Raw genomic sequence first — 12,236 nt, 5'->3', positions numbered from 1 at the left:
TGAAAATAAGTCCAACATTTCGTCTGCCAAACCAGTTTCTAAACAGCTGATCCCTTGACTACGTCACTAGAGGCAGCATTTTGTTTGGTAATGAGTCTGTGTTGCACATCAAAATTAATTTAATAATTAATCAACTTTTTTACTCATCATTGGAAAATTTTATTTTTATATCTCTCCCTCTGAGTTGACAGAAAAATAACATCAAGATTTTTCGATTTTCATCTTTTTGAAAAAAGATCCAGCAAAAATTTCGCTACTCTAATACCTTCTCGGGCCTTCCACGCTGCCCTGGGGCGATTCGGCGCATCAGCAGCGTGGGGAGCGATATTGGCCTTTCTCTCTGCACATGGCCTACGAGGGTTGGTTCCAGAGCATTCCACAGTAATCTGGAGTACCTCGGTGAGTATTTATGCCATGACTTGGTCCGATTCTGATTAGTTCAAAGTCCGTTCTTGCAGGGGAAAGAGACTTGGAAGCGAAGGGCTGCCACCGTTGGTCTCGTGCTTCAGCTCGGGATTTGAGTTTATGAGAATAGGTAGTGCCTACGTGCATCAGCATAAGTTCTGTGTGAATCAAGTTGAGCTTTTCTTAGGAGCTGCTTGGCTTCGTTTGGGTCAGACACATTAAGCTATGCCTGTCGCGTAAGTTTGTTGTTAAAGGGATCAGGATGGGTGTATGGGACGATGGTGAAAACAGGGTGCCTAGGGCGGTTTGATCAAGGCTCTGGAAATTTACGTGCACGAACCGCGTGACAATCACTGTGTAGGAGGCATCAAGAGGGGGAGAACTTCTCCATAGCCTAGGTAGTCATGTGATCAACTATGCCCTCCGGCGCCCTGTTTTCGCCAGCGTCCTATCCTATGTATGGGTTTGCTTTGGGTCTGTTCCAGCACCTCCAGAAACCTCCAGAAAGCTCTAGAATCCTCCAAAGAGCGTTCCAGCGCCTCCAGAAAGCTCCAGAAAGCTCCAGAAAGCTCTCCCCAAAGTTCCAGAGACCTCCAGTAGCCTCCAGAGGGTTGAGAGGTCCAAATTTCTCTGGAGGCTCTGGTCTACAACTATGGCGCACATGTGACGATCATGAATGTTAACAAAGGACTTCTGACTGACAATTTTAAAACTAAAATGTAAAGAAAATTACATTGCTACAATTTTGTTAATCTTTCTTAATAGAATTGAAAACAAATTATGTGTTTCAAGAGAGAACAATAGTCATTCTTTTGGTATCTGTGACACCAATCTCCAGAAATCTCCAGATTGCGTTCCAGCGCCTCCAGTGAAACCTCTGGTAGAGCCTCCAGTCAAGAATTTCTACTGGAGGCGCTGGAACAGGCCCTTTGTCAGGAACCAGGGTGGCAAGGTACACCAGTATTCAAATGGCAAACGTCTATAGCCACATCCTATGGCTATAGGATGTGTCACTATACACCATTGGCTCTGTAGTTTGTGGGGAAGCATCTACTCTGGAAGGAAATACTTGCACAGTGTGCCATAGATGGGGCAGTATTGGGCAAACCAGAGATTTAGCCTAATCCTGTGGGTTGGGCAAGGCAGCTGGCTGGTATGTACTGAGGTGCAGAATTGCAGCAGTGCAAGTGTGGTGCATAACTCAATATTACATGGAGAGGTGTGACCCTTATGTATGGTGCGTTCATGAACTACTCACTACTCAGTAGGTAGTTTCTGTGAATATGATGCACTGTACACAATGGTGCTGACTGCTGACTAAGAATTATTAATCAATCCTGTTTAGCTGAGCATATTCACAGATTTGGTAGGTTGGAAAAGTATTGGGTTTTTGTTTTTACTGGTCAAGAGTACCAGCCTGGTTGGTGTGAGCTGAGGCAGTGGATTTGTTTCCATTGATGGTAGCTGAGGCAGCGCATTTGTTGCTGTGCTTTACAGTATGCCCAATAGATAATGACCCCAGCTACGTTAAGTTTTTTTTTGCTGATCTGCAAAGGCCCAATATACAATTTAGCCTAGACTTGGTGTGCAAAGTGATTCCATTCGAAACACAGTGCAAGCACAACAGTGCTTGGAAGTTGGAACATAACAGCACATCATCACTTATATGGAGTGATAATGTTAAAATGACAGAAAAACAATCCTTGAGACTTGAAATGTCCTTGATTTCCCCTAATTCTAATCACCATTTTCCCCGTATTTTAATCATTAGTTTGCATTTGCAACCAAAGAAAATGTTGACAATATTCAATATAAATATTAAGCTGCTGCCTGCTCACACCAGCCATCTGACCACAACCAACCTGCTTGCACTGCATCTGACCATGCACACTGCTGGCCATTTTCAGATCCTCCACAATGGTGAAGGAGACTGGCTATTACGACGTGCTGGGGGTGAAACCCTCCGCCACGGCCGATGAGCTGAAGAAGGCCTACCGCAAGCTGGCGCTCAAGTACCACCCGGACAAGAACCCGTCCGAGGGGGAGCGCTTCAAGGCGATCTCGCAGGCGTACGAGGTGCTTTCTGACGAGAAGAAGCGGCAGATCTATGACGAGGGTGGCGAACAGGCCATCAAGGAGGGCGGATCGGGCGGCGGTGGCGGCGGCTTCCACTCGCCTATGGACATCTTCGACATGTTCTTCGGCGGCGGAGGACACCGCAAGGAGCGCGAGCGCAGGTAAGCGCCCACCCCTTTGGTCGGGTATTTCGCGTGGGCAATTGGGAAACCAAAAGTGACATTGTAGCAGTTTCAGATTCGAAGTTTTCCCAATTTATCACGTTTTTATGATATCCCAAGCTTTGGGAACGGTTTCTTATGTACGGGCGGCCGTTGAATGGTCTAGAACTGTCGAGTCATGGTTAATGGCTGAAACAGACTCTTTCCGCAGTCAGGAAATCGCATGCGAGAGCCTATTCAAATACATGGAGGCACGCTCGCATCAATCGCACACACCTCCCGCATGCGATTGATGCGGGAAGAATTATAATGTATTTGAATAGGCTCTCGCATGCGATTTCCTGAACGCGGAAAGAGTCTGTTTCAGCCTTAAAAGCATTATTTCCAGGGTTGGATAAAAGCCGGCTTAAATTGAATTTATACCAGCCAGTGGTTTAAACCGGTTTAAACCGGCTTAAATTAATAAAAACCACCTTCAGTCAAAACATCTTCTATAACTTATCTTGTGGGTCAGTGTACTCGTTGGTGAATGTGCAGAGTGCACGAAGTCAATACCTGTGTCATTTGGCATTATGTCAACATTTTGGCATGTGATTATGTTGACAATCTGGTCAGTAGGTAACTAAGCTAAGAAACAAAGTAGGGATAAGGCATAAGCACATTCTAATCTTAACATTCGGTTTACCAGTTTAAAAGTCTCACTTTATTTTACATGTAAAATGTATTCTGACCAATCGTCTGGGGACTGGGCCAGAAACACTAGAAAAAAATTATTTATCATGGTAGGTACTAGGTATCACCCATTCTGTGATTTAATTGCACAGGAAATAATTGTAACAACTCATCATTTATAAATCTTCTGGAATGTTCCTATGGTTTGTGTTTTTTTCAGGTAGTGCATGTTGTTTTCTTGGTATAACAGTGTCCCTAACTAATCACACTTATTGTTTTTTACATGTACTTTGGAGCCTATAATGGTGGCCGTGCTGTCAATTCCTTTGTTTAGTGTCACTGACTGCTTAAGCAATAGACAGTTCCCTAGTAAATGGGCAATGTTCTGTATGATAGTTCTTAGGCCTTACCAATCACTGATCCTTGCACCATGCATTTGGCATTAGGTCATGTTTGCTACAGCTTCTCATAAAATTGAAATTGGTTTCTTTATTGAAGCTGTCTCCAAGACCTTTCATTTCATAAACCACCCATGTAAACAACTAGTTGTGTAAAACACTGCAAATCAAAATAAACATTTGATACAGGGTGATACAGATCAATAATGAATCACATAAAGTCAACCCCCAGGAAAAAACATTACAAGTTAGCAGGTAAAATTGAAAGGTGTGTATAGAAAATGTGAAGAGAAGAAGCTGTTTAACCCAAGTGATGTTACGACAAGTTAACGTAAGTGGCTTTTATTATGTTGGTGCACACTGGTTTAAACCGGGGTGGCTTAAATTAGTTTATGCCAGCCGGTTTAATCCATGGATTAAACCGGTTTAAACCGGCTGCTGGCATAAATTTGCCAACCCTGATTATTTCTGTCGGAGATGGATAGTTTCCGTGTCGTACTCGTGAGTACGCCTCGCTGGTCCGGTTGTTGGTGCCGGCTTTTGCAAGTCTGCTTCAATAGCGGCTTAGGCTGTTCTCGTCGCTTCGGTATTATTGACCGATATCCCTGAACACGCCATGGGTGTGACGTCATCAACACGTGCTGGTATGACGCCGTGGAATTACGGTGTGACGTCACATCCTGTTCACGGATCCGCTGACGGGCGTTTCCGCTCCGCCGGCCGTAGGATGATCTGACGGGCCACCGCTCTGACGGCATGGACCGGACGATCTAGCATATTCCAACTGCGCATTACCGAAGGAGTATTCGAGAATCTATAAGTGATCTGGTTGCCTGAGATGCGTTTCCGTCAATTGTTCTGGTCCCGTATGGCGTACCAGCTCTGTTACTTTTTATTTCTCATTTTCAGCTCCTTTTGCACACCGATTCATTATTTTTGTCAACGTTAGAGCCGTCTTTAAACGCGCGAGTCGCGACTCCCTTGAGGTGCCGCTATCGGTGGCGCAAGGCCTGCCCCGTCCCCCACCACCAGTACCGATGTGTGACCCTCGCCGGCCCTTTCCTTTCGTCCGCAGGGGTAAGAACGTGGTCCATCAGCTGCCCGTCACCCTGGAGGAGATGTACAACGGCGCCACGCGCAAGCTCTCCCTGCAGAAGAACGTCATCTGCGAGCGCTGCGAGGGCCGCGGCGGCAAGAAGGGCGCCGTGGAGACGTGTCCCAACTGCCGCGGATCCGGGATGCAGATCCGCGTACAGCAGCTGGGGCCCGGCTTCGTGCAGCAGATCCAGTCCATGTGCGACGAGTGCCGCGGCCAGGGCGAGCGCATCAACCCGCGCGACAGGTGCAAACACTGCAACGGCAAAAAGGTACGGAGACAGCTCACCGGGAGGTGTGGTGCTGGCAGGGGATAGTCTGTTAGAAAGGATACGCTCAGGGTAAACGTTCAGATATCTCTAAGTCGTCGCGGGTTTGCCTTTTTATTTTGGAGATGTCTGCTCTGCTGACTCATTTTAATTGTGCAATAACGTGCATACTCTGATCGTTTTCAGGTGGTTCGGACCAAAAAGATTCTGGAGGTACACATCGACAAGGGTATGACGGACGACCAGCGGATCACGTTCAGCGGCGAGGGTGACCAGGAGCCGGGCCTCGAGCCCGGAGACATCATCATTGTGCTCGACGAGCGCGAGCACGAGACCTTCAAGTAAGTGCTGTAAACGTCAGCCGTGGCGGCGTGTTTTTGTTCGGGGGTCACCGATCCAATGATAGTCAGATTTGTTTCCTGAAGTGCCGGTGGTTTTATTCAGTATCCTGTCTGATTGGATGGCTCAAGTGCGGTCGGTTGCCGTTCAGTGTTACCTACTTCCGGTATGACCATTGTGTGTGGGGCCCCTCTTATCTGTCCTGTACCTTGTATCCTTTAAGCAGCCGGGTAAGCGCCTATCTTACCACTATCCCTGTCACCGTGTTTCTGGTATGCGAGTTGAGCAATCAGATACACCGTCGATAGCGGAGTATTGTTTCCCCCCACTTCTGATCACTCCCCCAGCCCCCTCCCATTTCTCTACGACAGTCCCTCCTCTTCCATTCCACCATGCCCTTCTCGCTCTATTCCCCGCACGCCGCGCCGTCTGTCTCCCCTGCCCCTCTCGCTCCGACTCACCGGCTCCCTCTTCTCCGTCAGGCGGGACGGCGACGACCTCATCATGAAGATGGAAATCGAGCTGGTGGAGGCGCTGTGCGGCTTCCAGAAGACCATCACCACGCTGGACAAACGCTCATTGCTGCTCACCTGCATACCAGGTACGGCATGCATTTCAGGATCCTTCATGGTGCTTCGTAGTAATATTTTGTCAGAACAAAATAATTTTTGGTATCCTTTGAAGGTTGAAGTATGGTATGAAAGGCTAAAATGTAAAAGTAGGCGGTTTGATCATAATGGTTGCGGATTTAAAATCTTAACGTGCTCTTAATGCTTACGTGCCCGTGTTTTTGTTTTTCTTTTCATGCTGTTTTCCTTCATATGGCGCCAACAACGCAAACCAGCTAGAAGTGTGAACACGTTCAACCCCACATCACATTGCTTGTCACCCCAGCCTGAGCTGTGACCTTCCCCCGTTTTTCCCCAGGCGAGGTCATCAAGCACGGCGTCATCAAGTGCATCCTGAACGAGGGCATGCCGCACTACCGGAATCCGTTCGAGAAGGGCCGCCTGATCGTGCAGTTCCTGGTCAACTTCCCCGAGCGGCTCGACCCGGCCAACGTAGCGCAGCTGGAGAAACTGCTGCCGCCCAGGTGGGTGACGCGTCTTGTCCTCGCTGGTTAGGAGGCTCCTGATCGGGATTTTCCGGATAAGGCAGCTGCTTTATATTTTGGTTTGACTCGAAATACCGACGTTTTTTATTGTCTAGAGCTCTTTTGTGTGATTCAATGGAAGATTGGGACATGCTAATTTGACTCCACTTGAACTGTCTTTTAAGTGTGATCGGGCTAGATTTCCCTGCTCAGCGTTCTCGCGGCGTTATCTCACCCTGGTCCTGTTCCGTCCGCAGGCCGTTCCTGCCGGTGCCCGAGGACGCCGAGATGGTGCAGCTGGCCGACCTGGACCCGCGCCAGGAGAGCCGCCGCCACCACCAGGCGCACGGCGCTGTCTACGACGAGGACGACATGCACGGCGGCCGCGGTCCCGGCGGCCCCGTCCAATGTCAGACCCACTAGGAGAGCCGCGCCGCCACCGCCGCCGCGGAGCGGACGGACGGACGGATCTGCCGGCTGTGCCGCGTCGCAGCGAGCGCGGTGTGACTGTGCTTCGAGTGAGTGTTCATAAGTGTCCTAGATCGAGCGTCGCGTCGCACCCCGCCCGCCGCCGCCGCCGCTGTGGGCAGTCCTGGCGATAGGAGGGGGCTAGTACGGCTGGCCGGCCCAGTCCGCTGACGACGGCAGGGAAGTGTGTGATACGGGGAGGCTGGCCGGCGCCGGGAGGACCGCGGATGGACGCACAGAGGGAGGCAGCGGTCCGCCGCCGGCGCCGCTAGTGATGAACGCTGGGTGACGGCGCCACTGACCGGCGAGCCCCGGGGTAGGGAGACGGAGTCACTGGCCGGACTGAGAGCGGTATAGGGAGGTACCGGCCGGAATCTGAGAGTGATTCATGCAGTAAAGGCGAACTACAGCCTGGAACGCCGGAAAAGACTGAGCTGTGAACTCGACAGATGATCGGAGGGCATTGGGACGATAGACGGCCGTGATTTGACTGCCTCGCCTCTACCTGAGTAGGTAGCTGGGGACTGACTTGGTTTTCGAAGGAGACTGAAGAGATCACGGCGGTGAACTAGGAGCGCGTGGGAGACATAGATCAAGGCGGGGAAACCCGGATGAGCGATGCTGTGTTATGTGACTAGAGTGATCTGGAAAATGAAATGAAACATCGATATGTCTCTACGGCATATGTTTGATTTGTGGAGTTTGATTGGAATCAGCAGCCCTGGTGAATGTACCGATGGGGGATGAGAGATTGCAATTACCGGCGACATAAAGCACGGCAAGCACCAACTCAAACGTTTGAGTGTAGTTATACAGGCACCATGACCGGCATCGCACATATGCGAATAGTGTGAAATGTGACTTCGTGTGCTGTGTGAATGTGTGGTGGCGAAATTGTGGTGTTGTGTCCAGGCGTAACTGAACAGTTTGAATGAGTGGCTGGTCGCGAGACTGAATGAGATAGTTGGAACGAGACGGCGACTGGGAGAGGTCGGGCTTGACGCTGTTGACCACTGGGTAGACTGATGTGTGCTTGTGGGATAACGTTTGCGTGGTATGTTAGGTTTTTTTGCGTGTGAGTTCTTTCATGCTTATCTCATTGTGTGGCCACGTATTCCAGTGTGTTGGAGTGCTGATTGGTTGCGCGTTGTATCATACCTTAGGTCCGAATGTGATGTGAGGGATGGGAGTGTCATCTCAGCGCTGGCTGAGGGCGATGCAGCTGACCTCCCCCGGGCTCTGCGGCGGCGGCGGCGGTGGGCTGGACCCTCCCCACACCCGCCTGAGGCGGTCCGGGCCGGTCGGCGGCGGCCACATCAGCTTTACCTGCTCCCGGGAGTCGCCGCGGTCCGCCCCGTGGGCTGCGTGTCCCCGCGGCAGGCCTCTGGACCGTGCGGTGCCCGGGACGGACTCTGCGGCGCTCGCCGGGCCGGGCGGGGTGGTGACGCGCTCGGCCGGTCAGCGGGGAGATGTGTGTTCCGCCGGGTGTGAGGCTGGGTCCCGCCGCTGACCGGCCGATCAGACTGGCACCGTACCCCCGCTCCGGCGGACGCCGCTGGTCGGCTCGGCGCCGGCCGGCCCACACCCCCGGCGGGCGGCCGACGCGCGGCGCTCGAGTTTCTCTGTTCATGTCGCTAGGTTGTATTACATTCTCGACTGGTAGGTTCTGTCCGATTTATTCGAGCTGATTATGTGTATTGCATATTGTCATGTGAACAATAAACTGGATGGTAGAATGTTGTGTTTCGGGTAACCGATGGAGTTATCCGGTCAATGACGTTCAAAGACCATTAATCACAAATATGACTACTGGTTATTTGATAATGGCCTTATTCCGCCCGCCGAACTTGAAAAAAGCTGAACTTGCGCTATATATTTCATCTGTGTCCTTCACCTATTATTTGGAACTGATTAGATCAGTTGAGTGTCTGTCCATATAGCATGATATCGTCGCATAAAAGTTTGTCGCATTCTTAATCAACCCGTACCCCGTTGGGGTGAGGGGGCCGAAACGACCCCCCTCTGCTTTCAGTCGATAGTCGATATCTCCTGAAGTAGGTTAGGTAGGTTGCAGTGCGAGTATCGTCACCAAACCTTATGACCTCTCTGCCATCAATTTTACACCATATGACCAAAACCTTTTACAGAGCCTATGATTGGTTGGCCACAAATGACGTCAGAGTGACGTCTCTGCCGTTTTCGACCCAAAAAAGAAATTACGGGAAGAGCTAGCTGTCACGCCTGCAGTTTTAAGGATAATAAATGTTTAACCCTCGCCGGCACAGGGGGGGGGGGGTTGATGCAACCCCCCTAAGGTTTTTCGCGAATAACTCGCGTAAAAAGCGGCCGATCGCGACGAAACTTTCAGTACCCTCGCATTGATCAATTTTACACCTACCCAGAAAATTTCATGACCCTGACCCCAATGACCTTTGACCTGTGACCTCTTTTCTGTGACCATGTTTGGCCGAAATCGCGGTTCGGCGCATGTCGGCTCGCATTAGCCGCGCGTTTGCAAGCTTTTCGTGGTTTCAAACGTTCAAACATGTGATTTGATGTTGCTCCCATGCATTAGGGTGGGTGTCAAGGTCACCTGAAGGTCAGGTCAGGTCACTGACCTTTGGTGACCTCGGGTGACCTCGGCTCACTTTTTCAATTTTTACATGTTTCTAGGCTAGTTTTTGGAGCTAAATTCGAATTTAGCAACCATTTGAACATTTACGAAGTAGTTTTGGTGCCTTCGTAACATGTTACGAAGCTGTCCGAGGCGGTTGACACGTATTACGAATACCCGTCACAACCCCTACCGGTTGACCTGACCTGACCTGACCCGCCCTGGTCTAAATGCTTAAAGACATCATCTATGATCAAAACTAACACGATATTCGTGATCAGCACCCCGGAAAACCACATAGCAGCCACACTTTACGACTGTCTAACAGGTCCCGATTTTCCCGGTTTTCGGGTCATTGACCTGACCTGGAAGGTCACCCGATGACCTAGGACCTTAAAATTGGGTATCATCGGCTTCCTCTCGTCACGGGCAACACGCTCGTTTTTTCCGCGAAGCTCTAGCTCGATCAGGGGCCAAACGCGAGGGGGGGGGGTCGTACCAACCCCCCCCCCTTGTGCCGTCGAAGGACTCAAAATGGCCTGTGCCGGCGAGGGTTAACCCGCACCCTAGTGGGGTCTGTTTATATCGCGACATGGTGGGGGGCTATTTTTACCCCCCCCCCCCCGCCCACGTATCTTCGAAACTACTGGATGGATCCGCAAAATCAAACGGCGTTCGATGGCCCTGTCAAATTTGTTGAAGGAAAAGCAATTTCATTGGCCTCGGGGTCACCGATGACGTCACAGGTCAGGTAAAAAATATGTTTTACCGTTCACGGGCTTCCCTATAGGGAATGTGCTATAAGTTATAACATCGAGTAAAACGCATTTTATCGACAATCAGCGATAGAGCGTCAGCTGCCTAGTACCTACATACGTTGCTATTAGAGGTCACTGATAATACCAGGCCAGGTCACAGGTCAGGTCACCAGGTGTCAGCACATGTCCCCAATTTCATGCTAGGGCTGTGCAATGCATGTTTTTATGGCCATTTTTTCATATCCAACTCAATGGCGTTGGTTATAAGACCATCAGAAACGGTTTAACCCTCGCCGAACCTATTGGTTTTCTACATACGCGCCGGCCGAGGGGGGGGGGCGGGTACGACCCCCCTAACCGTTTCGCCCCTGGTCGAGCTAGCGCGTCGCGAAAAAACGAGCGTGTGCGCCGTTACGAGACACAGAGATTGGTACCCGATTTTAAGGTCCTAGGTCAACCGGTGACCTCTGAGGTCAGGTCCCAAGGTACGGTTCAGTTTTTGGTGAATAACTTCGCAAAAAACAGCCGCAGAGCGCCGATCTTGGCAGCATCGTGTTCGCCTCGCTCAGGCGCGTCCAATGATGTACTTTTTGTTTGGGTCAGGTCAACTTTGGGTGTTGACCTCAGGTCAAGGTCAGGTCAGCGCCCCCAGGTCACGAAGTTGGTCGAAAGAGGTCATGTCAAATATCATTCGATTCGGCAGGTCTTCCTGAGTCCATTGGGGGCTTTTCCGACTCGCTAGCTCAATTTGATCAAGAGTTAGGTATAGACGAAAAACTAATATGACCTTGATGACGTCATAAATGAGGTCACGCAAGGTCAACATTGCAAAAGTGACGTATCTAACCTTGCAAGGAGTGCATCAAATCACGATTCTGTGTGCTTGAGATAGTTGGAGATCGTTCCCGGCGCCAGAATAGCTGTTTTCATTTTTCCCCATTGACTTATAATGGTGAGGTCACGAAAATGACCTGACCTCATATGACCTTTATGAAAAATCCGAGATATACAAGTTGTGAGACTCGTAATGGATACTAGATCCTGCAAGTTTCATTTCCCTGTGAAAGCTCCTCTGGCAGTGAGGGCGTTGCGAAGTTGCGACATCTGAAGACCGTGCAAAGGTTCACTTATGACGTCATAGGTCAGTGACCTGACCTGACCCGAAAATGCGGTGGTGTTAAAAGATTGGTCTTGAGTCAAAGGTCAGGTATGCCAAGTTTCAGCTCTCTATCGCCAGCGTGTTCGGAGCTATCGCGAAAAAAACCTATGGGGGGGGCGGAACCCGCCCCCCCCCCATCGGCCAGCGAGGGTTAAGTCACTTCCTGGTGGAGGTCAGGTCAATGTCAGGTCAAAAAAGGCCAAATTTCAAAGTTGATATTTTTGCAGATAATGGGTATTTTTGATAGGTTTCGAGTTTTGTCAAATTAGGTGAAATTTGGACTTCGATGACTCCTGGTGACCTGACCTTTGACGGGACCTGAACTAAAAGTGACCGACGTAAGTTATTCTATTCATGATGTTTGACGCTCAAACGTCCGTCGCCTATACCTACAGCGTGTCGTCTACTGGCCAGGTAGATCAATTAGAGGTGATTGAAAAAAAACAGCATGGAAATCCAGCAGCATCAGCGGCGCGCGGGCGCGGGCTAATTAGTTTGGCGAGAATTAACCCGCGCGGGGCTGGGGGGGGGGTAAATTTTACCCCCCTCGCGAATTTTTGCAATATCTCAAAAACGGCGGCGCGTAGCGCCGCCAAACTTTCAGTACCGTTTCTTACATCAATTTGACACATTCCCTGAAAATTTGAGCGAAATCCGTCGGAAATTTTATGAGAAATTGACGTTTTAGTGACGTCATGTTCCCCATTTTCGCCTCAAAAACGGCAAAAC

The 12,236-nt window shown here is 50.2% G+C and overlaps 1 protein-coding gene across 3 annotated transcripts; it reads left to right on the top strand.

Moving 5' to 3' along the window:
- Positions 1 to 86: 86 nt before the first annotated feature.
- On the top strand, positions 87 to 8,712 carry LOC122379675 (dnaJ homolog subfamily A member 1-like). 3 transcript variants are annotated; one of them, XM_043362065.1, is made up of 7 exons: positions 87 to 399; positions 2,313 to 2,642; positions 4,788 to 5,079; positions 5,263 to 5,417; positions 5,898 to 6,016; positions 6,343 to 6,508; positions 6,766 to 8,712. In XM_043362065.1, the coding sequence occupies exons 2-7, from the start codon at positions 2,323 to 2,325 to the stop codon at positions 6,929 to 6,931; spliced, it is 1,218 nt and encodes a 405-aa protein (XP_043218000.1). In that variant the 5' UTR covers positions 87 to 399; positions 2,313 to 2,322; the 3' UTR covers positions 6,932 to 8,712. The 3 variants fall into 3 exon arrangements, with proteins under 3 accessions (XP_043218000.1, XP_043217999.1, XP_043218001.1); XM_043362064.1 differs by lacking the exon at positions 87 to 399 and adding an exon at positions 442 to 641; XM_043362066.1 differs by lacking the exon at positions 87 to 399 and adding an exon at positions 791 to 803.
- The last annotated feature ends 3,524 nt before the right edge of the window (positions 8,713 to 12,236 follow it).

Source organism: Amphibalanus amphitrite, unplaced genomic scaffold, assembly GCF_019059575.1.
Source record: "Amphibalanus amphitrite isolate SeventyFive unplaced genomic scaffold, NRLGWU_Aamphi_draft 000082F_arrow, whole genome shotgun sequence".
Classification (NCBI taxonomy): Eukaryota; Metazoa; Arthropoda; class Thecostraca; order Balanomorpha; family Balanidae; genus Amphibalanus; species Amphibalanus amphitrite.
This window is presented reverse-complemented; position numbering and strand designations above follow the sequence as displayed.